Below are 26,511 nucleotides of genomic sequence, written 5' to 3'. Positions count from 1 at the left end.
ACTAGTGAACAATTGTGACAGCACTACCAACAGAGATGTCAAGTTGAGCACTGAGTTGTTTGATGGTGATCCGTCGATCATCTCGAACGAGTGTGTTCGCACGCTCCGCCATTGCAGGAGTCACAGCTGTGCACGGCCGGCCCGCACGCGGGAGATCAGACAGTCTTGCTTGACCTTGCGGCGATGATGACACACGCTTTGCCCAACGACTCACCGTGCTTTTGTCCAATGCCAGATCACCGTAGACATTCTGCAAGCGCCTATGAATATCTGAGATGCCCTGGTTTTCCGCCAAAAGAAACTCGATCACTGCCCGTTGTTTGCAACGCACATCCGTTACAGACGCCATTTTAACAGCTCCGTACAGCGCTGCCACCTGTCCGAAGTCAATGAAACTATACGAGACGAAGCGGGAATGTTTGAAAATATTCCACAAGAAATTTCCGGTTTTTTCAACCAAAATTGGCCGAGAAAAAAAAAGTGTTGCATTACTTATTGAACTGCCCTCGTATTATTGATGTACTGACATGCATTAAATAGTTATAGACGTTTGTAGCTGTTATTCCATTTAATTGTGCTGTATTTGATAGCTAAAGTGTAAAGTCGGAGAACGCCAACGACAAGCCACCTGCACCAGCGCAAAGAAGAAAAATATCACAAGAAGCTCATTTATTTATGTAGATGTAACTAGTCACATCAACATTTGTAATTTAAGATGTGGATTCTGTAGTAGCTAGTTACTGAAATATGTTTACTTAAATTCGGAATAGTGTTTGCATATTCAGTAAATAAGAATTCGATAAATGCTTGTTCCTGTGAACATTTATTAACGATTTTTTTGTTGATGTACACAGACAGGCCAACAGAGGACTTGCAGTGGTTGATGTTGTCTTCTGGGGAAGAGCCAGCATCGAAGATCCTGTGTTCGAGGAGACCGCCTTCTCTAGTCATCGCCACCCGTCATTACCTCCATGAACTCTGCAACGAGACAGGCACAAGTTCAGAACACACACCAAAGCTCACACTGCTCATTGTATCAACAGTGCATGCACAACATTACTTTGTCAAAAATAAGACTCGTCAAATTCATAGATATCAAGTTCTTAGAGCCAGCTTGTAAAATTTGAAGGTATTTCGGATAGATATGCTATTTCAGAGAGTATTACAAAGGGAAGTCACAAACTTACGTGTCTTACTGAAGTGACTTTCTTAAGAGACTTGCTTAAATGACTTACTTAGGCGACTTACTAAACGGACTTATTTACGTGACGTAAGTGACTGACATGAGTGAATTATTTAAGTGGCTTTGTAAAGTGACTCAACTAACTTTCTTAAAGGACTTTGAAGCATCCTCAACTCTCTTCCGGTTCCCTTTTTAGGTGCTCCTCGTCGACGTCTGCTCGTAGATACGTATCGTCGGTAGGTTTTCCGGCTTTACTTCCCGACGTGATAGCGACGACTCTCCGATGATGAGCGGGCCTTGTGTTTTGCTATTACTGCGAGTCTTGTAAATATCGCTTTTATTTAATAATTTTGCCTTTTATCAATAAGACAGGCTGCGCCACCTTTCGCAGGGAGTGGGGACGTCAAAGAATCACAAAAGTTCATATTAAGCAGTCCGTAAAACACGTAAACGTTAACTTCAGTTAGCGTGTTAGTTAATGCCTACGCTTTCCACTAGATGGTGCTGTCTTACTGCTGAATAGCTTTGGTTCCGTAAAACCTACACTGATTAGTACTAGGTAAATGAAATAAGTACAACACTCTTATATTTCACTTTCACTCTATACTCAAGGATTAAGATGGTGGTGGATGATGGTCTATTTAAAAGGTTCCTAGCCTGGAGGAATCTAAATAGTCCGTGAATGCCGATATGCACACGCTCTACGTTCAGATTCGCAACTAACGGCACACGACACTTTGAAAAGTCCACACGTTAATATCTGAATACCGGTACCTCTGAATTTACTGGTATCAGCAGATAATTTGAGTTTCTGTCGTTTGTATGTCCGTAAATTACGCTGTTTCCTCTTGTCTGAAGCCGGCCGGTGTGGCCGTGCGGTCGCAGGTTCGAATCCTGCCTCGGGCATGGATGTGTGTGATGTCCTTAGGTTAGTTAGGTTTAAGTAGTTGTAAGTTCTAGGGGACTGATGACGACAGCAGTTAAGTCCCATAGTGCTCAGAGCCATTTGAACCATTTGAACCTCTTGTCTGACAGGTAGGTCAGTAATGATTTCTCATAAATGGCTGAAAGTTTCCTGGAGAGGACCTGTAGTCTGCTCCAATCAAAAGATGAGTATTCTTCAATAACAGCTCACATGCACAGGCTTCTAGGTTCAGATAGACACAAAAACGGCTTACATCAATGTTTTTTACTTCGTGTCCAACTTTCACATATTTGCAATTCCTCCTTTCCCACGTTCACTCTACACGAAAATGATGCTACTCTATAATCACTTTTCTATCCCTGTAGTTGAATGATGCTCAGAGAGGCAGAGAACATCACTTCAGAATGTCCCACATTTTCTAGGCATACAAGAAGCACATACACCTTGTTTTGCAGCTACTTAACGTTCTGATGAAAAACTAATTTTGCTTTTCTGGAAACTGCTACATGTGTTATGGTCCATTTCTGTTCTATTGACTTTCAAGACTTGGCTCTAACCCTGAAGCTGTCCCCCTGCCACTCCGGTAATCACAAGGATTCTGGTTTGTATCCTCGTGGTCTTCCCTTATACCTTCTGCTACATGCTCAGCAAATCTGCCCTTCTCCCTCCTACTCTGGTGCAGGGCATAGTTTGTACATCACTATCTGCCGAGTCCAGTGACAGATACAGCTTAGATATGACACTTTGTTTCAGACAAAAGCAATCTACTCAGTTCTTTACGTGGCTGACAGTTATGTATGGGCAGGAAATCTCAGTTAAGTGCAGAAGGATAGACGTGGGGGAAGTACATGGGTTAAATAGGACAAGGTGTTTTAAAAAAATATTCATGCAATTTCAAAAGACTGTATCATCCGCATGAAGAAAGATAGAAAGTTGTAAATGCTTTTAACTTGGGCCATAGGACTACGAAGTTTTCATTTCCAAGAGAACCATCCGATTTTACAACGGTAGATATTTCACATGCATGCACATACAAACTTGTGGAACATTTTTCATTTACGTTTAGGATGAAAGTTTTATTTACGTTAGACAAACGTTTCTTCCACTGGGCTAACGACAAACATCCAGACGGTAGTCAAAATCGTTCCATACTTTTGCATAGATGTCTGCAGTTACTGCATTCACTACTGCTTCTGTATGGTGTGCCATATGCACCAAAGTTGATGAAAGGGGAGACATAGGAACCTGCTGAAACGGATAACTTTATAGGGTTTTTTGCTCCGCAACACCGCCTCCACTCCGCTCACATGGGGTCTGAAACAACCTGAACCACAAACTTACAACCTGAGCCAAGGTTATTTTTTTGTTTCTACGCATAAGTAAAGTTACACCCTAAGTTTCTGTACTTCCTGATGTAGAAGTTATTAAAAGCCGCCCCTGTTGTTTACTGCATAAGTAAAAACCGGCAGTGAATTCCTTGGTGGGTCGAACTTCCGTCCTATAACAGGGACTTTTCATAGTTTCGAGCTTCTTATAAAACAAATACAGTGTTTAACGTTGTCTACCTACCCCTGTGTACCAAATCGTCACAAGTCCCATAAATATTAAGTGAAATTGTAGCCCTTGTTACTGTCCCAAGAAAACAAAAAAGCGCCATGGAAGTCTAACAAAGGAACTTCAGGCCGATCGATGTGGCTTTACACTTTCCTGAGTATTTCTTAGTAAGTCTCTGTTACGTGGCACCTGAGGTTAGTTATCACAGGAGCATCCAAGGTTGCTTGCATGCACATTGCAATGAAATTTTACGAAATACATAACTGCATGAAAAGATTTATTGACAAAGGTGAAAAGTACTCCTGAACTGTTTTTAAAGTGGAACACATATAAAATCCTAACTCTATGGTTCATTACAGGCAATCTGTAATAACTTGTTGATCATAATTATTCAGCAAGGATTGCGTTTACTAAGGAACGAAAAGGGAACGCATAGTTGCCCACACACAAAGATTCAAACTCACAGAATTATTGAAAGTAAGATTCAGCATTTTCCTGTAAAGATGGGATGGTCTGGCTCCAAAAAGAACCATGAAAGTCATCTAGGCGCACGAGGCATGAATTTGACCGTGGCTGTTGAAAGAACAAGCTCGGTTCCAACTTAATCTTAAAAAAAGACAGCAGAAAATATAACTGAGGTTAATCGCTTTCGAGAATCCTTATTCAAACCTGAACTAAGTCCCGTCCAAAACCGCCGTTCAACCGCGCCCAGAAGCAGCCCTCGTGGCGACGGAGCACCGACATTCTGCTGCGACTTGACTCGTCAGCGTTCCTGTAACTTCTGTCCAAAATCCAAACTGCCTTACTCCACACACATAGATCGAAGAAACTTGGAGGGAGGCTAAACTAATCGCTCACCAAGATAAATTAGCCGGTTGTAGCAGGTTCGTCCTCCAGTCAGAAGATAGGAGAGACAATATTTAGTTTTTTCACCTCAAAACTTTACACTCGGTCTAACGTCCAAAATTCGAACACGGCATCTTCGGCGATGGGGTCTGGAGGATACGAGCACGTCGGCACACGTTTAAAAACTCTCGTATCCTCCAGACCCCATCGCGACTGAGCGCCGCTATACGAGCCGCCTCCGAAAATACACTCCTGGAAATTGAAATAAGAACACCGTGAATTCATTGTCCCAGGAAGGGGAAACTTTATTGACACATTCCTGGGGTCAGATACATCACATGATCACACTGACAGAACCACAGGCACATACACACAGGCAACAGAGCATGCACAATGTCGGCACTAGTACAGTGTATATCCACCTTTCGCAGCAATGCAGGCTGCTATTCTCCCATGGAGACGATCGTAGAGATGCTGGATGTAGTCCTATGGAACGGCTTGCCATGCCATTTCCACCTGGCGCCTCAGTTGGACCAGCGTTCGTGCTGGACGTGCAGACCGCGTGAGACGACGCTTCATCCAGTCCCAAACATGCTCAATGGGGGACAGATCCGGAGATCTTGCTGGCCAGGGTAGTTGACTTACACCTTCTAGAGCACGTTGGGTGGCACGGGATACATGCGGACGTGCATTGTCCTGTTGGAACAGCAAGTTCCCTTGCCGGTCTAGGAATGGTAGAACGATGGGTTCGATGACGGTTTGGATGTACCGTGCACTATTCAGTGTCCCCTCGACGATCACCAGTGGTGTACGGCCAGTGTAGGAGATCGCTCCCCACACCATGATGCCGGGTGTTGGCCCTGTGTGCCTCGGTCGTATGCAGTCCTGATCGTGGCGCTCACCTGCACGGCGCCAAACACGCATACGACCATCATTGGCACCAAGGCAGAAGCGACTCTCATCGCTGAAGACGACACGTCTCCATTCGTCCCTCCATTCACGCCTGTCGCGACACCACTGGAGGCGGGCTGCACGATGTTGGGGCGTGAGCGGAAGACGGCCTAACGGTGTGCGGAACCGTAGCCCAGCTTCATGGAGACGGTTGCGAATGGTCCTCGCCGATACCCCAGGAGCAACAGTGTACCTAATTTGCTGGGAAGTGGCGGTGCGGTCCCCTACGGCACTGCGTAGGATCCTACGGTCTTGGCGTGCATCCGTGCGTCGCTGCGGTCCGGTCCCAGGTCGACGGGCACGTGCACCTTCCGCCGACCACTGGCGACAACATCGATGTACTGTGGAGACCTCACGCCTCACGTGTTGAGCAATTCGGCGGTACGTCCACCCGGCCCCTCGCATGTCCACTATACGCCCTCGCTCAAAGTCCGTCAACTGCACATACGGTTCACGTCCACGCTGTCGCGGCATGCTACCAGTGTTAAAGACTGCGATGGAGCTCCGTATGCCACGGCAAACTGGCTGACACTGACGGCGGCGGTGCACAAATGCTGCGCAGCTAGCGCCATTCGACGGCCAACACCGCGGTTCCTGGTGTGTCCGCTGTGCCGTGCGTGTGATCATTGCTCGTACAGCCCTCTCGCAGTGTCCGGAGCAAGTATGGTGGGTCTGACACACCGGTGTCAATGTGTTCTTTTTTCCATTTCCAGGAGTGTACATCCAACCGCGTTCCTCGAGCTCCCACTGCAAAGTTCAGTCAAGAATTTCCACCTGAATTCATCCAGTGGCAGGCGTTTTTAATTAAGCCAACATTCATTCGATCCAGCGATTGTTCATGTTTAGTGTAAGTGACTACAGGTGCATAGTTTGCTGTGAAACTGAGAATGAAACACATTCATGGCACCAATGACTCCTGCCGTCGGGGTTCAGAGGTCATCCTCAGTTCGTACAGGCGGTTGGCGGAGTTGGTGAAGGCGGAAAGCCTCGCTCGCGGGGTGGAATCAGAGCTAACTATTTGTAGTATCGTTCCCAGAACCGATCGCGTTCCTCTGGTTTGGAGCCGAGTGGAAGGCTTAAACCAGAGGCTCAGACGATTCTGCGGAGATCTTGGGGTGCAAATTTCTCGACCTCCGCTATCGGGTGGAGAAATGTAGGGTCCGCCTGAATAGGTCAGGCGTGCACTACACACAGGAAGCGGCTACAAGGGTAGCGGAGTACGTGTGGAGTGCACATGTGGGTTTTTTAGGTTAGAGAAATCTCTCCCTAGGCCCGACAAGACGCCTCCTGAGACGCGACGAGGTACTAATAGGCAAAACGCAACAGGGAATAACAATATTAATGTGGTAATAGTAAACTGCAGGAGCTTCTATAGAAAGGTCCCAGAATTGCTCTCATTAATAAACGGTCACAATGCCCACATAGTGCTAGGGACAGAAAGTTGGCTGAAACCAGATGTAAACAGTAATGAGATTCTAAACTCAGATTGGAATGTATACCGCAGAGACAGGCCGGACAGTGCAGGGGGAGGCGTGTTTATAGCGATAAGAAGTGCAATAGTATCGAAGGAAATTGACGGAGATCCGAAATGTGAAATAATTTGGGTGAGGGTCACGGTTAAAGCAGGCTCAGACATGGTAATTGGATGTCTCTGTAGGCCCCCTGACTCAGCAGCTGTTGTGGCAGAGCACCTGAAGGATAATTTGGAAAATATTTCGAGTAGATTTCCCGACCATTTTATAGTTCTGGGTGGAGATTTTAATTTGCCGGATATAGTCTGAGAGACTCAAACGTTTATAACGGGTGTCAGGGACAAAAAATCCAGTGAAATTATTTAAGTGCATTATCTGAAAACTACCTTGAGCAGTTAAACAGAGAACCGACTCATGGCGATAACATATTAGACCTTCTGGTGACAAACAGATCCGAACTATTTGAAACAGTTAAAGCAGAACAGGGAATCAGCGATAATAAAGCGGTTACTGCATCGATGATTTCAGCCTTAAGTAGAAATATTAAAAAAGGTAGGAAGATTTTTCTGTTTAGCAAAAGTGACAAAAAGCAGATTACAGAGTACTTGACGGCTCAACACAAAAGTTTTGTCTGAAGTACAGATAGTGTTGAGGATCAGTGGACAAAGTTCAAAACCATCGGACAGTATGCATTAGATGAGTATGTGCCAAGCAAGATCGTAAGAAATGGAAAAGAGCGACTGTGGTACAACAACCGAGTTAGAAAACTGCTGGGGAAGCAAAGGGAACCTCACAGCAAACATAAACATAGCCAAAATCTTGCAGACAAACAAAAATTACTTGAAGCGAAATGTAGTGTGAGGAGGGCTATGCGAGAGGCGTTCAATGAATTCGAAAGTAAAGTTCTATGTACTGACTTGGCAGAAAATCCTAAGAAATTTTGGTCTTACGTCAAAGCGGTAGGTGGATCAAAACAAAATGCCAGACACTCTGTGACCAAAATGGTACTGTAACAGAGGATGACAAACTAAAGGACGAAATACTAAATGTCTTTTTCCAACGCTGTTTCACAGGGGAAGACTGCACTATAGTTCCTTCTCTAGATTGTCACACAGATGACAAAATGGTAGATATGGAAATAGACAACAGAGGGATAGAGAAACAATTAAAATCGCTCAAAAGAGGAAATGCCGCTGGACCTGATGGGATACCAGTTCGATTTTACACAGAATACGCGAAGGAACTTGCCCCCCTCCTTGCTGCAATGTGTGCCCCCCTTCTTGCTGCGATGTGCCGTAGGTCTCTAGAAGAGCGTAGCGTTCCAAAGGATTGGAAAAGGGCACAGGTCATCCCCGTTTCCAAGAAGGGTCGTCGAACAGATGTGCAGAACTATAGACGTATATCTCTAACGTTGATCAGTTGTAGAATTTTGGATCACGTATTATGTTCGAGTATAATGACTTTTCTGGACACTAGAAATCTTCTCTGTAGGAATCAGCATGGGTTTCAAAAAAGACGATCGTGTGAAACCCAGCTCGCGCTATTCGTCCACGAGACTCAGAGGATCATAGACACGGGTTCGCAGGTAGATGCCCTGTTTCTTGACTTCCGCAAGGCGTTCGATACAATTCCCCACAGTCGTTTAATGAACAAAGTAAGAGCATATGGACTATCAGACCAATTGTGTGATTGGACTGAAGAGTTCCTAGATAACAGAACGCAGCATGTCATTCTCAACGGAGAGAAGTCTTCCGAAGTAAGACTAATTTCAGGTGTGCCGCAGGGGAGTGTCGTAGGACCGTTGCTATTCACAATATACATAAATGACCTTGTGGATAACATCGGAATTTCACTGAGGCCTTTTGCGGATGATGCTGTGATATATCGAGATGATGTAACAATGGAAAATTGTACTGAAATATAGGAGGATCTGCAACGAATTGACGCATGGTGCAGGGAATGGCAATTGAATCTCAATGTAGACAAGTGTAATGTGCTGCGAATACATAGAAAGAAAGATCCTTTATCATTTAGCTACAATATAGCAGGTCAGCAACTGGAAGCAGTTAATTCCATAAATTATCTGGGAGTAGGCATTAGGAATGATTTAAAATAGAAAAAAATAGAATGATCATATAAAGTTGATCGTCGGTAAAGCGGATGCCAGACTGAGATTCATTGGAAGAATCCTAAGGAAATGCAATCCGAAAACAAAGGAAGTAGGTTACAGTACACTTGTTCACCCACTGCTTGAATACTGCTCACCGGTTGTAAGAGGTATGCGCTGCCTGTAACAGGCAAGACATAGGAGAGTCTGACCAGAGAGTAGTATGCAGTTAGTTGTTGCTTGTCGCTAGTCGGCAGTAGTCTGCAGTAGTCTGTGTGAGTCGGCGGTAGTCGGCGCGTGTCGGCGGTCTGCTCTGGTCGGGACTCTGGAGGATGAGTATTATTGTAGAAGGTAAAGAAGCAGCCTTGCGCATATTTAATAATGTATGTTAACTGTCATTTAATTTCTTTAAAAAAATGCCCCAATAATAATTTTTATAATATAAAGTAATTTTTATTAAAAAAAAGCATTCATTTCAATTTAAAGATTTTATTCAATGGATTATCTTTCCTCTCATGAATCACAAAGCATAGGCCAGCATTGCACGGAGCTGTGCCGAAAATTTTTTATGCAAGAGCAGATATATTCGCAGTTTTTATTGAGGTAAGAATTTTTGCTTTTTTATTCAGAATACAGGGCCGAGGCTGCTGTCGTCATAAAATTTACCAGGTTACTGAATTTTTTTTATTATTTTGGTGTTTAGGAATTTTTCTGTTTCGAACTTAACATTAAATGAGAAAAGAATTTTGTGGGAACATTAAATGTGAATGTATTTCTGCACAGAGATTATAAATGGGAGCCAATTTTGTTCAGAGGTTACAATATTTAAAATTCATTTAATTAATATTTCCGTGGTGAGGTTATACTTGGTTCATTTCCATTTTTTTATATTTTTGTGGGGAGGTTACACTTAGCGACATCCGGCCAGGATCGTATTCCTTTGTGAATCTTCTGAGAAGTAGTCATATATCTGCTCTTATTTACTGAAACGTAGTTTGCATCTGGCGCAACGCATTTACTAATTTGTCACTCTTGCTTTCACAGATCATCGGGAATTTGTTGCTTTTTGCTGTAATTGTGTTTGTTGCATTTTTGCATTGTCCTTGTTTCATTTTGTGCTTAATTTTGATTTGTGTTAAAATGCCGCGAAAAACTGTTAACAGTACATCGCGATGTGCAATGAGTGAAATAGCCGACTCTAATAATTTGACCGATTATACTTGCGACACTCAGTATCTTAATGATAGTCCTCCATTTACAGACAATCAGTGCCTACCGACCACTAGCAATGATTTTAATGGTAATGATGAGCAAACAAATTCAATTGTGTCCTCTGTTAATTTAACGACAATTGAAGACGCGGAACGTTCTGTTGCAATGAACGTTACCCAGTTTAACACACCCGATTTGCAAAATTTGAATTGTGAACAGATAAATTTTTCTAACGAAAATGAACAGTGTACTCAAAGTACGGCAGATTTATTTGATTCCGATTTAGTGTCCAAGAGTGCACATCCGATTGGCAAACCTTTTCAAGAATTACAGAATGACCAAATAGTTACAGAAAACATGACAAATGCAGATACACCAACACACAGCACAGAGAATAGAATTGGTAGTTTTAGCTTGGAGCAAATTATGGCATTGTTGCTACAAATTAATGAACATAATGAAAAACAAGACAACAATTCCAAACAGTCGAAGAAAGAACAAGACAACAATTTTAAACAACTTAGTGAAAGTTTTGAACAGTCGAATGATAGACAAGAGGACAATCACAAACAACTTAGTGAAAATCTCAAACAACTTACTGAAAAACATGACAACCTTAATGAAAAATTAGACAACAATTCCAGACAGCTTAGTGAACAGATTACAGCCGTTGCCGCACAGTGTCATGATACTAAGGAACAATTACGTGAGGAAATTAAGGCTTGTGCTAGAAACAGTAGTGAAGAAATTAGATCTGTGGCACAAGAATTAAATAATAGACATGCAGATACAACTAAATTACTTAGAGATGAAATTAGTGCAGTTGGTAAACAATGCTCTGAAAATGCAACACAGTTACGCGACGAGTTTAAATTAATGTCAGCATAACTTTCACGCACACTGGATGCAAAAGTAGACGCGAAATTCGACCAACAGAACAGTCAAATTGACGAACGTTTTAATCACCACGTACAAAACAGTGAAACGCGTTACCGTAAATTCATACATGAACAAAATAAAGTAAAGCGACAAGTTATGGAAACAATTACCGCACAGAGACAGGAAGATAAACGTAAATTGTTTACGAAAGCAAAAACATACGTAGACAACAATATTGCTACAGTATCAGACGAAATTAATACTATCAAACAGTTGAACACCGAATTGCGTGATGAAATTTCCGATCTTAAATCAAAAACAGATACACACACAGTAGACTTTCAGACAGACTTGAACAATTAGAACTAATACAGGATCCCGATGCCATCAAAGCAGACGTTAAAAAATTGAACGAAACCACACGTAAAATACAAAAACAAATTAATACTTGTGACACTAAAAACAATGATCAGGTACAAATACTGACTGAAAAATATGATGAATTGGCCAGTCGTATTGACGTTATCGAAAGTAATAATGACAGCAAATCAGACGATACTTCACCGATTTCGTTTAATCAAACACCTGAATTCCAAAATTTACAGGAGACGATCAGTGAGATAGATTCGTCCAATAATACATTACGTAGAAAATTGTCAACTTTACAGCAAGAAGTGACAGAGGTGAAAAATGTTTCAGTCAATAACACGTCACAGCATACGGCACATTCCGAACATTTGTCACACTCACACAGCCAGTATAATTTAGGTAATTTACAGAAAGTACGTGACTTAGATTCCGAACAATCACAGACATATAGATTCTCATACAATCCGGAACCTGTTCAGACATACAGAGACGATAATTTTGATTACAAGCATTATCTATCCGTGAGAAAATTTAAAGTATTTAAAATGACAGAACACAGATTCACCACTTGGATTGAATACAACAATTTAACTTTGCTTTTCCACCGACTTGGCCTGTAACGCATAAACTTGAATTTATTTGCAGTTTTTTGGAAGGCGAACCGGCAACTCGTATGAGACCGATCGCGAGACAATGCTATTCGGTAGAAGAATTTCAGAATGCTTTTCTGTCAGCGTATTGGTCGAAGACGACACAGCGTGGAATCAAGGATCAATTAATTAATTTACCGAATTATGAGAACTCAAATTTTTCCACTGTCACGCAATTTTTTGAACACATGGTCCAACAAAACCAGTACTTAAGTGAACCATACAGTGAATCTGCACTCATTCAATTATGTATTTCTAAATTACCACGGTCATTAAGAGTGTCACTTTTAACAGGTCAGCAGAAAGAAAATATTTCGGCATTCAGAGATCTGTTAGAACTTTTGGAAGTGCAGCAATCGGATTATTCTTTTATAAACAAAAATTTTTCATATAATAACCAAGGTCAACAAACACACAGCAATTATGATCAGCCACGCAATTTCAATAGTAAAGGTAATAGACGCTTCAGGAACAACCACCAGCATAACTTTAATAACAGACAAAATTTTAATTATCAGTATCGTCAAAATTATTAGCAACAGGAACGACATTTTGGTAACAATAGAGGTTTTTCCCAACAACAGGAACAAAACCAACCGGTTAGCATATCTAACCAACAATGTAATGTACAAGGTCAAACAAGCTTTAATGTTTCGCCGCGTACGCGTATAGCGTCGGCCCCAACAAATAGTAATGCACAGCAACAAGGAAACCACTACATACAGAAAACACACTATTTCAGCTCATATCGCAATGCACCGTATAGAAATGAGTATCATGACAGACGTAAAAGTAATGAGCACAATTTTCAGCGTACGTTTAATTACAGTCGGTCTTACCAGCAGCAGAATCATCCACAACAACAGATTATCATGAATGAACCAGACAGTAGGTATCATCGCGAACGTAATACGTCAGGAAGAAATAACAGAACAGTACAAATAGTTGAAATGCCACAGCATCCTCCCGAAAATAATAGCACGTCAGATAGAATTTGACTAGATACAGTACAGGTTGCATCTTCCAGTAACGTAAGCAATACTTTTGACATGCAGAATCTTGTTCACGAAAATGTTATTACTTTTGACGACATCCGAGACATTCTTTTGCAGCAAAGACCAGTTATTCAAAAAACCATTTCACACCCTGTCATCGAAGTAAAAATTGGATCATCGAAATTTTCAGCAGTAATCGATTCTGGATCTCCTGTCAGTCATAAATGAGGAAACTTTCAACGAATGTAACAAAGAGAATACCTATCCTACGTTACCATTAGGTAAAACGAAAATAAAAGGAGCAGTATCTGGTAAAGGAGTAGATGTTAAATTACAGACACATTTATCATTTTGTATTGCAGGTCATACATTTCACTCAAATTTTTGGCTTGTTCCCTTATTGACGACAGACGTTATGTTAGGTACGAATTTTCTGGTACAACACGACGCAATTATTGACTTTCAAAACTCCTATTTAATGTTAAAGGATGAAAATGTACAACTGGCTTTAGAATTTCAGCACTCTTTATCTGCAGAAGAACAAACAATTAATCGTACAGAGGTCATTTCCGCATCACGTAACATAGACTGTAATTCCACATTGTTAACAGATACGTACGTACACAACTATAATACTCCAGACGAAGCCGACTATGACGTTATACAGATGATTTCTGATAAAGTTAAACAGAGCAGTGCAAATACAGACGACGAACGCACGCAACTACGCAAAATTCTTTTACAGCAAGCTCCAGTTTTTGACAACGTTCCTGGTACTATGTCCGGTTTTATGTATGAATTTCAAGTTAAACAGCACGACACATTTAAAGCCAAACATTATCCCATTCCGTATATTCATAGAGAACAAGTTAAGAAAGAATTGCAAGATATGCTTGACCAAGGAATGATTGAACCGGCAGTTAGTCCGTACATAAACCCGCTCCCTATTGTTAAGAAAAAGGATGGTTCACTTCGCCTCGAACTTGATTCGCGTCACATCAACGACAGTATTATTAATGAAACAGATCGCCCACAGACACTAGAAGAACTTCTAAAGAAATTTCATGGTACTGCTATTTATTCCACATTAGATTTGAAATCGGGATTTTGGCAAATTCAACTCCATCCGGACTGCAGAAAGTACACGGCTTTTCTCTGTTTTGGTGACTGTTATCAATCTTGTAAATTACCGTTCAGTTTAACTATTTCTCCAGCAGCATTTATTCACCGTTTGAATACAATACTTCCGACAGAACTTAAAAGACAGAATCACGACGTATGTAGACGACATTCTTATTGCAGAAGCTAACTGGACTGAACACAATCTAATTCTTGAACAGCTGTTACGAACTTTTCGTGCACAAGGACTCACAGTTAATCTCGGTAAATCGCACTTTGGCAAAACTTCTATAACATTTCGTGGACATGTAATTTCAGCAGAAGGCATTGCGCCTGACCCGGAAAAACTTCAAGCTTTACGTGACATTACTGTTCCTACGACGAAGAAACAACTACGCAGCTTTTTAGGTTTAATTAACTTTTTTCGTAAATTTATTCATTACTCTGCTTTAGACACCCCTAGATTATGTCAATTGACAGGTAAAAACACTATTTGGTCCTGGGATAAGCAAGCACATTCTGAATTTATGAACCTGAAAGAAGCCTTGTTGAATGCACCACTTTTATCGCACCCAGATCTTACTAGAAATTTTTCCATTGCCACCGACAGTTCTAACACCGCCTTAGGCGTACACATTTTTCAGGAAATTGAAGAAGATGGCACTACAGTAATTAAAAACATTGCCTTTGCGAGTCGCATTCTGTCACCTGCTGAACGCAATTATTCAGTTACAGAACTTGAAACACTATGTGTTGTTTGGGCATTTACGAGATTTCGGCATTTCCTTTATGGAAGACATACGACCGTTTACACAGATCATAGAGCGATACAGTTTTTACTTTCCGCTAAATTCACACACGACAGATTAAGTAGATGGAAACTTTATTTGCAGGAATTTAATTTTACAATTGTTCACATTCCCGGTACACAAAATATTGTAGCAGACGCACTATCCCCTTCTCTCAGCAACAATCAGCAAGACATCGCAACCAACTTCTGCAAAGCAAATTTCAGCGTCATGTACATTCAACAAGTTGCATTTGAGAATTTCATTTCGTCGTCATTACAAGACATAGCACAAGAGCAGAGTAAAGACAACGTATGGAAAGAAATTAAACACCTTTGGCAAGATAGGAATAATGTTACCATTAGAAACCATTACACTGTAAGCAATGACATTCTGTTTCACCGCTCTCACCCAGACAGCAACAATTGGTTATTATGCATTCCTGACGAACTTGTTAACAAATTAATCTGGTATACTCATTTAAGTTACGCACATTACGGAGCCAGAAAATGTTTTCTTATACTGAGACAGAACTGTTATTTTACCAACATGGAGAAACGTATTCGACGAGTTTTAGCGTCATGTAAAATCTGCCAGAAAGCTAAGTCAGATACGACTTCACATATTCCTCCATTACATCCCATTGTACCTGTTAAATTGAGACACATGGCCGCTGTAGACATTTTTGGTCCGATTCCCAGAATTAATAGAGGTTTTTGCTACATCTTTGTCGCTGTTGAACTCACTTCAAAATTTGTTACCTTCACTCCGTTACGCAAAGCTACTGCTAAAACTGTTTCGAAAGCATTTGTAAAACATTTTCTATTTCATGTAGGGCACGTATTGAAAGTAATTTCCGACAATGGATCACAGTTTCGATCTGCTATATGGAGACGTATGTTACGAGCTAGAAACATTTCTCCGATCTATATATCCAGGTACCATGCTTCTTCGAACCCTTGGTAAACTGTGTAGAATATACTGCCATAAAAAACATATTGATTGGGACACACACATACTCTCATTCCGGGATGTAATTAATTCCATATCAAACGAATCTACTATGCTATCTCCGTCTGTTATACTGAAAAATGTTGAACCACCTAACAAAATTAAAGAATTAGTAACCTTTCCTACATCTCGTCGACTACGACACCACGAAATAATTGACATTGCGCTGAACAACATCAAACGTGCCGCAGAGCGCCGGAGAAGACAGCAAAAACAGGTTTGTACACGCCGTGACTTTCACATTGGACAGGAGATATTAGTACGCACACATTATTTATCTAATAAAGGAAAAAGTAGATGCAGTAAATTTGAGCTTCTATATGCAGGTCCATATCGAATTCGCAGCATTCCTCACCCCAATGTAGTACACGTCAAAACTCTGAGAACCAGAAAAACGAAAGGGAATCACCACGTCTCCAACATCAAACCTTTTATTGAATGAACATACTTTACGATTTATCACACTGTAATGCCATTTCCTGATTTTTTTTATGACCACTTATGCAATTGTATTCACATGAACACTTACTGATGATTATCGTATTTTTTCTTGGCAAGTGCCCAGCAAGGTAAGGTTAGCAGGTCGCTTTTCTTGTCGTTACACATCAGACCGTGCACCTTTTCCATTCTTCATGTATATATGATTGTTTTCCTGTTTTGTTTGTATGCACTATGAAATATTTAAGATATAACAAACACCAGTTGACTTTGACATTTTGCCTTATGATATCTCAACATCGTGACTATTTTTACATTTTTTTTTTTTTTTTGCTGCTACATTGTGATAATTGTGTACATTTTTGCATCTGAACACTGTCTATGTTTTTTTTTGACATACGTTTTCTGTCATGCTATGCTGTATGCTCAATTATATCACTACAAACCAGCTTTTATTTCATGGGTATAATGCAAGACATTAATCATTGTTCATCATTTTCAGAAAGAAATAACGTGTAAAAAATAAATTAAACAGAAATGGGAATTTCACCTTCGGAATGAACGAAAGAAGATGCAATACCTCGTCATGAAGAGTAAATGGATCAGAATTAACAAGCATTAACAAGAATTTACTATACACATCGTATGATAGCAGTCTTAACTAATTTTTTTATTTCAGAATACGAGGCGATTGATGCAGGCTGTCAGATAGAACTACACATCTTAGTTTTAGTGATGAAATATGCTAGAAATAAGGAACTCTATACTATGAATAGTTGTTTAATGAAAATGAAGTGACTTTTTTTGTAGATGATAATGAATAATGATGAATAGTGATGCAGAATATGCTAATATGGATAATGAAGTTTTTCTTTACAGGTGATGATAATAATGGAATTATGATGATATGGATAATGAAGTTTTTCTTTGCAGGTGATGATAGTAATGATAATGAAGTTTTTTCTTTGCAGATGAGGATAATGTTGAAGTTTATGTATTAATGCTATGTAGTTATTTAAGTAATTGTTGCAGTTCGTTTTGACAGTATGTCTTATGTCGCATGGTATGATGACTGAAGGTTTTGGAAAGGACAGCTAGAGAACATATATATTTAATACACATTTCATTACCTGTTAATTCGAAGTTCATTACTTTTGAGCATAATATGCGTTTCTTCTTTCAGCTTAATAATCAATTTTGTGTATTTTGCAGGAGAAATTATTCATGAAATTAATGTGTTATAAGCAGTTGGTCATTAAACCTGAGTCATTCATGAATGTGATCACATATACTCTATTTGTTTCATAACCTTGCTACAGCTGACTCATGACGAATGATGTTACACATCTTCATTTACAGCAATAAGTCAAATGCAAATATTGTTATGCCCCAGCAATTAATTATCGATGCCAACGCAATGAATTGCTAGCACAAAAAAAGTGTATTACCTGTCCTAAATAATGCTACCGATTTAAAAGAGTTATGCGTAATACTGAATTATGTTTTCTAATCACAGACTTTGAGTAATAGTTACAGTATGTTACATTTTAATTATGTCTTATGTCACTTAAATGATGAGTTCTGAGTAATAGTGAATGATATTTTGTAATAATGCATGCATGCTCTACACTCATTAGCTCCTGTTTTGAATGATGACTTCTGATGTTTTGTAACTGGCCAATGAGTGCCAATAATTATTTTTAAATATGTCATATGTAACTTGAATGATGAAAAATGCTTTGTAATATTCAATACTTGGTGACCAACGAATGCCACTTAAATTTATATTATGTCACTTTCATGCTATATATATGAATACCAGTAGCTTGATGCTACACTCATTAGCTCCTGTTTTGAATGATGACTTCTGATGGTTCGTAACTGGTCAATAAGCGCCAATGTTCTCTGTAAACAGATTACTTACGAACATTATTCTGTAATACTTCATCCATGGTACAGAAATGTTCAGTAACTGGCAATGAGTCCCACGAATTACTCAAATTAGTTGTTAAACTAGAGTAATTATCAACGATGACTGGCATAAGACTTAATGTCCTTCACCTTCTGACCTAATTACCAGAAATTACTACAATATACGTTTGTCCTGTCTATCCTCATGCTCATGGAGCACTATTTTTGGTTTTTGCACTAATTCTACGTTGGTGTACCTTACAAGAACGTGGTGTTGACACGACATGCTGTCCACCACCTTGAGCGATGGAGGTGTTATTATGGTCCCACTGTTTGGTCTACCTAATGTACTACCAAAATGATAAGATGGAATATTACTACGACATTTCAGTGTCTTGGCTACACTGATTAATACTTCAGTGAAAAGAACTTCAGATTGTCTCACTTGGTGTTGTGCTTCTGTAGAAAGATATGGACTTTCAGTGCAGCTGCGTGCAACCTAATGTGCTACAACCATGATGCAATCCTTCCCTTTCCTATCCTAGTTCTAGTAAAATAGTAAAAAAAAACTACAGTGCGTGTTCACTTTTGATTTGTATTCATTGCGTACACATTTTGTGATTTGCTGATATATTCTGAACTACAGTGCGTGTGCACTTTATGTCATTTGTTAATATGATTTGTATCCATTGCGTATACATTTGTGATTTGCTGGTATATTCTGAACTGCAGTGCGTGTGCACTTATGTCATTTGTTAATATGATTTGTATCCATTGCGTGTACATTTTGTGATTTGCTGATATATTCTGAACTACAGTGCGTGTGCACTTTATGTCATTTGTTAATATGATTTGTATTCATTGCGTATACATTTTGTGATTTGCTGATATATTCTGAACTACAGTGCGTGTGCACTTTATGTCATCTGTTAATATGATTTATACTCATTGCCTATACATTTTGTGATTTCCTGATATGTTCTGTACTACAGTGCGTGTGCACTTTTGCCATTTGTTAATGTTTTGTACTCATTGTGTATACATTTTGTCATTGCTTGATATGTTCTGTACTCAATGCATGTGCACTATATTTTATTTCATGTTCTGCGCTTATATATATGTATATATTCTGTGATTGTAAACTTAGTTAATTAGGAAAAATTTGTTGTTCATGGTAAGTCCAATTGACTCACCATCGCTGCCAAATTTTTGCCCCCCCTCCCCCCCCCCCCCCCAGTGGAGGGTTATGTAATAGGTATGCGCTGCCTGCAACAGGCAAGACATAGGAGAGTCTCTGACCAGAGAGCAGTATGCAGTTAGTTGTTGCTTGTCGCTAGTCGGCAGTAGTCTGCAGTAGTCTGTGTGAGTCGACGCGTGTCGGCAGTCTGCTCTGGTCGGGACTCTGGAGGATGAGTATTATTGTAGAAGGTAAAGAAGCAGCCTTGCGCATATCTAATAATGTATGTTAACTGTCATTTAATTTCTTTAAAAAAATGCCCCAATAATAATTTTTATAATATAAAGTATTTTTTTTTTAAAAGCATTCATTTCAATTTGAAGATTTTATTCAATGAATTATCTTTCCTTTCATGAATCACAAAGCATAGGCCAGCATTGCACGGAGCTGTGCCGAAAATTTTTTATGTAAGAGCAGATATATTCGCAGTTTTTATTGAGGTAAGAATTTTTGGTTTTTTATTCAGAATACAGGGCCGAGGCGCAGCGCTGCTGTCATCGTAAAGTTTACCAGGTGACTGAATTTTTTTTTATTATTTTGGTGTTTAGGAATTTTTCTGTTTCGAACTTAACATTAAATGAGAAAAGAATTTTGTGGGAACATTAAATGTGAATGTATTTCTGCACAGAGATTATAAATGGGAGCCAATTTTGTTCAGAGGTTACAATATTTAAAATTCTTTTAACTAATATTTCCGTGGTGAGGTTATACTTGGTTCATTTCCATTTTTTTATATTTTTGTGGGGAGGTTACACGGTGTAGGATCCATACCAGATAGGGTTGATAGAAGAGATAGAGAAGACCCAACGGAGAGCAGTGTGCTTCGTTACAGGATCATTTAGTAATCGCGAAAGCGTTACGGAGATGATAGATAAACTCCAGTGGAAGAATCTGCAGGAGAGGCGCTCAGTAGCTCGGTACGGGCTATTGTTGAAGTTCCGAGAACGTAACTTCACCGAGGAGTCAAGCAGTATATTGCTCCCTCCTACGTATGTCCCGCGAAGAGACCATGAGAATAAAATCAACATACCGACAATCTTTCTTTCCATGAACAATACGAGACTGGAATAGAAGGGAGAACATATAGAGGTACTCAAGGTACTCTCCGCCACACACCGTCAGGTGGCTTGTGGAGTATGGATGTAGATGTACATGTACATTCATTGTCTGTTCCCCTTGTGGTATTCCTGCGTAGCATGTAGAATATGAGAAAACGCAGGCAGAGAAAATATACTCTAGCGATCTGATTAGAAAGACGAATTTATAAAACCGCGAAAAATTTGAAAATTGGACGGACTGACGCCTTTCGATAGTGTCTTGTGAAATCGGATGATCCTTTTGAAATACCCCGTACATCTCGGTGTTATCAGATATATACATCGTAAAAATGTCCGTAGAATAGCCAGAAGACCTGACTCCAGATTTTTCATTTTTCCACGATATTGAGAGGTATTAGATTACCAACCGGTAACAACTCTTGATTATTGATTCGTGGTAGACCTGTAACAGTTATTTGCTACGCAGAGTTGTACTCCGCTATTTTTGAGCCAGAGAGGTGTTTGTGCGTACCGTCGAAGTCGACGGTCCCGGAGCCGTCCGAGTCGATCTCCTCGATCATCATGTCGAGCTCCTCCTCGGTGATCTTGTCGTCCAGCTCCCGCAGGATCTCCCGCAGGGTCTGCGTCGTTATGTACCCGTTGCCTGCAAAGAAAAGAAAAAAGTTCGGTTTAGAATGCTTCACTGGACAAGAATTTGTTTGTAAAAGACCGTCAAGACAGTTACTCGCATTTAACTTAACTATGGTCAACGGTATGCGATCGCTAAAGTTCAGCCTCCGAAGCAAGAAATGATTTCGCGTATTTCATCAGTGAATTTGATACAGAAGTGGAAATAAAATAAGATTTTCACTCTGCAACGGAGTGTGCGCCAATATAAAACTTCCTGGCAGATTAAAACTGTGTGTCGGACCGAGAGTCGAACTCGGGACCTTGCCTTTCGCGGGCAAGTCTCGGTCCGGCACACAGTTTTAATATGCCAGGAAGATTCATATCAGCGCACACTCCGCTGCAGAGTGAAAATCTCATTCTGGAAACATCCCCCAGGCTGTGGCTAAGCCATGTCTCCGCAATATCCCTTCTTTCAGGAGTGCTGGTCCTGCAAGGTTCACAGGAGAGCTTCTGTAAAGTTTGGAAGGTAGGAGGCGAGTTACTGGCAGAACTGAAGCTGTGGGGACGGACCGTGAGTCGTGCTTCGGTAGCTCAGTTAGTAGAGCACTTGCCCGCGAAAGGCAAAGGTCCCGAGTTCGAGTCTCGGTCCTGCACACAGTGCAGAAGTGGAAATTTTGTGATGTACTTTTGAAAATGTCAGTTAGTTGTGCTTCTGTTTGGAAAGTATAATTAGTGCACATGCAAGTTTGAATCTCTGCCGTTCCACATAAGACATCGTCTGCGTTTCAGTTCATGAAGCACACAGTGTAGTGATAAGACAAGAAATGAGGGGTGGTGGTGAGTGAGGGATTCCTCTGCAGAACTGGCGCGAATGTATGTAGTGCGTAACAGAAATTTTTGGCCAAACTTTGAGAAAACATTCCTCAGCCATATGAGAATAAATGTGTTATATAAATGTGGATCAGCAACCGCTTTATTTCAGTGTTAGAACTTATTTCCTAGTTCTCTTCTTAATAAAACTAATTATGGGAAACAGAAACATAACGTATCAGCATTACAAGAAACGTTTCCATACATTAAATTTTCAAAATACCCTCTTGATTACGTTTGGTCTGAATGTACAGTGAGTTGCAATTCTTAGCTTCACGGCCATTGTTTTTACAATCGAACGAAGTTAATGTTGACACGTGGCTCATTTCATTGCTTGTGTGACGTGGGCCTAACTTCATTGCTCTACTAGCATCAAACACATAGCATCAACTGTTTGGTGTTCATCACGGACTAGGTTCTCGGGACAGTGCAATGGAAGAGTACTCAGTTGCGGATCTAGCAGATGCCCATTTGCTTTACGGATTGTAACGCCGGAAATTCATATCCTCCTATTTCCATCTATTGTACTATTTTTTTTCTTGTTTTGTTACCTCAAGATATGACATTTCTGTCTCTTTATATATTGTAATTGTTTTACTGTTTGTATATATATATATTTATGCATTTATGTTGGTTTGTTTTGTGAATATTATTTGTATTTATACGCTGGGTCTCGCCTAGGGAAAACTATGCTAGCGAACGAATACATCTATAGGTCGTGTGGAGAACCAAAGTGTTTAGGATCTTTGGTAGTGTTAACTCTGTCGCGTGGAGCGCGGGCAGAGGGAGAGTCTGGCTGGGGTGGTGCAGTGGAGCAGGTGATTGTGTGACGCTCCCGCGAGTTGCCGCGCTTTCGGGGTTTGACAGCATGTAATTGCGCTCGACTTGCGATGATAGTTTCTGACATGGTGTCGCGGGCGGGAAGCATAAGCTGGCACACATCAAGAGCCCGTTTCGTCTGGTGACCGTGTCGAGAAGAAGGCGCGCCAACATCCAGCTTCTGCAACAGCGACGGCCGACAATGAGTGACTGTCGCCACCTGCTCGATCGACGGCTCCAAACCTTCAATCAATCAACAAGGAAGACTGGAAGCCCGTAAAGTTTTAGAACTGTATGGCAGACCTCAGCTTCTCAAACTTTTAAAATTGTTGCATCACAAAATTACAGCTACTTAGCATGAACCTTTGTTGCTCATTGTCCCAATTGCATTACCAAGCAGGGTATCTTCCTTTTCCGAAATGAACTCGAGTGTCGTTGAAATTCAAACGCCAGCATCATTCGATTTCACTGCTTTAATTTCAAAGTTCAGTTAAGGCATTCATAGCTGGCTACAATATTTAGATTACCCAAGCACAAATTAAGAGTGCGAGTTTTGTTACCGTATTTTAGCTTACCTGTGACTGCAGCTCAGCTTGGTACGTACTAAATTTTACCATTGTTAATTGTTCAGAATCATTTAATTCAAGTTCAAAGTTAAATCTCTTATTTCTAAATTGCGTAGATTCAAGTAGCTTTTGAAATGATTGTTGAGGTAGTCCAAGACTAACCGTATTTTACTGAATTTCGATGTGCTTCAGAAAGAAAGCTCACTATTAACTTCAGTCACTAAATTAACTTTCGATTTTCCGGTTTTATTAATTCTTTTGCTAAATTAAGTCGGAGTGTAGCGAAATTTATTACTTCTGACAAACTTTCAGTTTTCACACTACACGTGTCAACCTTCAGTTGCCACGCTTCTAGTGCTAATTATATGTGTAATAACCTTTTTTTTTCAGTTACTATAGTAATTGTCCTTCAGACTGGCGACCGTAATTTCCCCCAAATCTCAAATATCTAATTACCGCTAGTTAATTGTTAACGTAACGGCCGCACATTTACTTTCTTTATTAACTTTACCCCTTTTCAAAATTAATTTCCACCAGTTTCATTAGCATTTTTCCTTTCATTTAGATGTAACCCTTTCCTCCCTCCTTACCGACAAATTAACTTTGGTGACGATTGCTTTTCCCAAATGTCCATTAGGTACACGTGTTTTAATTTTTCACTGTCATTAAGGTCGATAAGTGAGGGGGAGGTTACATGTGGCGACCTGGTGACAGGACAATCTTCGGATTTGAGATTGTTCTGGACACGAATTTTGCATTGTGCAAATCTCGTAACAAAGTACTGGTTACGAACAGGCAGTTATGTCAGCGAGATTAAGTAGTGGGAGGAGTCCTAATTAGATTTGAGATTTGGCATTTATATTGAAAATTATTAAAATGAGTGAAGGCAACAATTGCCAAAATTTGGTAGACTTGGATACGGAACATTCGGTCGAACAGTGGGAAACGCGCACCGCGGAACCCATTGTGCAGGGGCAGGCGGCTAGCATGAAAGACGCGACCGCCGAAACGCAACAAAGAGCAGAAATGGAATTCGAAACTTTCGAAAATGTTTCGGAATCGGAAGTGAAAATCAAATGTGAATCCCTTGATGACGAATATGGGGGGACAATTAAAGAGGAAGCCGCTACGGAAGTAAAACCGGAAGTTTCCGGGAATTTAACTGATTTATTGAATGTTTTGATTAACGAAATCAAGAGTCAATCGGCAGAAATTAAAGCTCTGTCTGCCAAGCAAGAAGCTCAGGCTGCCAAGCAAGAAGCTCAGCCTGAAAAAATTGAACGAAAGCTAGACAATCAGAACAAAGCTATTAATGTTGTTAACAACAATGTTGGAGTTGTCAACACAAAAGTTGATAAAATCAAAGAAGATATTGTTGTGATTAATACCGAAATCGGTAATCTTAAACAGGAAATGACAGGCGTTCAGGTGGAAATTGCGAGCATAAATACTCGTTTTTATTCCGAAATTAGCAGAATCGAGAAAAGTGTAGGAGAAGCAGTTGCTCCGATCATCGAGAATAAGGTGACGGAACAAATTCAATTAGTGAAAAAAGAGGATCAAAAGAAGGTGGAAACTTTAAAGGCTTTAGTATCGGAAGTAGATACCAAAGTGACGAAGCAGGCTAATACCTGCGAAGAGAAAAAAAGGGAAGTAGAAACGCTTGCGACAACCACTTGCCAAGTAATTACGAGAGTGTCGGAATTAGAAAAGAAACTTGACGAAAAACAGAGCTATGTGCCAATCTGTGCACATAGTTCGGAATTGTTGACGAAAGAGGAGCGGTTCGACCCCTTGAAAAAAGGCGGTATACACGCGACGGATTTCATTAAAAATTTTGAAAGAGTTTTACCCAGATCATGGACTAATGAGAGAAAAATTAATGCGGTTATTGATGTGCTGGCTGGTGATGCCAAGCGTTGGGGCTTAAACCTCAACATTACGAACCTGACTTTTGACGAGTTTAAAAATTTGTTTCTGGCTGAATACTGGTCAGAGCAAACACAACGAAGTGTCTGGCGCGAATTTGTCGTATCGAGGCCTTTCGATGCGAATTCGCGCGGCTCGATGAAGGAGTTTTGTGAGGGCTGGATCCGCAAGTTGGAATATTTGCGTGATCGCCGCACGGAATCCGAAATAGTCTGGGAACTCTACAAGAAGCTTCCAGATGATACAAAACGCTACATAGGAAGCAATTACAGGACAATCAATGATTTCCTGGAAAGAGTTGAGGACGAGGACAATTGGCGCAATAATCGCGATAGTGGTAGAGGCCGTGGTAACAACAACGGGTACCACAACAACCACAACAACAATAACCATGGGAGTAATGCATACCGCAACCATGGCAGCAATAACAATAATGGTTCGGACCGTAATAACAATCGGTACAATGCAAATAATAACAGGAATGACGGAAACCAGTATCATACTAACGTGATACGGGCTTCACAGAATAGTAATAACGCCAGAGGGTGTGATCAGCCGCCTCAGCAGCACCCGGGGAGCAGATCTGCTGGGACGAGACAGGGAAACCATTAGCCGCGCCGGTGAGGGGCCGACCGGGCGTGGAGAAATTTTGGAGGCCCAATAACAGGAGAAAACCCAGGTGTCGTCGTTATGAAAATTCCGTATGGAATATTCGACGGCGGGAGAGTGTGCCAGTGTTAGGAGAAAGGAGTGCGCCCACAAGTAATAGATCAGCAGTACACACGGCGGTAGAAAATACATTCACTGTCAGTGAGAACAATTTAAGTAGTGTTCCGGAAAACGATTATAAAGTGGCAACTGCAACACCCACAGCGGAAATGAAGATTGAGTGTAAGAATGATTCGCAATTGTTGAGAGAAGATCAGATGTCGGATAACACGTTCGTCATCGAGCGAGGGGATGCAGAGAGGGATGAGGTCTGGTTAAGGCAGTTCGGTCGCTTATACGACGAA

At 40.6% G+C, this 26,511-nt stretch overlaps 1 protein-coding gene across 1 annotated transcript in view; it reads right to left on the bottom strand.

The window, feature by feature from the left end:
* Positions 1-804: 804 nt before the first annotated feature.
* The window catches only part of LOC126253689 (troponin C, isoallergen Bla g 6.0101-like), a 141,415-nt gene continuing 115,708 nt past the window's right edge, over positions 805-26,511 (bottom strand). The window contains exons 5-6 of the mRNA XM_049955216.1: positions 21,217-21,348; positions 805-978 (exon numbers count right to left, since the gene is read on the bottom strand). Coding sequence (XP_049811173.1) covers positions 944-978; positions 21,217-21,348 — 167 coding nt within the window. The 3' untranslated portion in view covers positions 805-943. The remainder of the gene's footprint in view (positions 979-21,216; positions 21,349-26,511) is intronic.

Source organism: Schistocerca nitens, chromosome 4, assembly GCF_023898315.1.
Source record: "Schistocerca nitens isolate TAMUIC-IGC-003100 chromosome 4, iqSchNite1.1, whole genome shotgun sequence".
NCBI lineage: Eukaryota > Metazoa > Arthropoda > Insecta > Orthoptera > Acrididae > Schistocerca > Schistocerca nitens.
The sequence above is the reverse complement of the archived record's forward strand: the minus strand, read 5'-3'. Positions and strand labels throughout refer to the sequence as shown.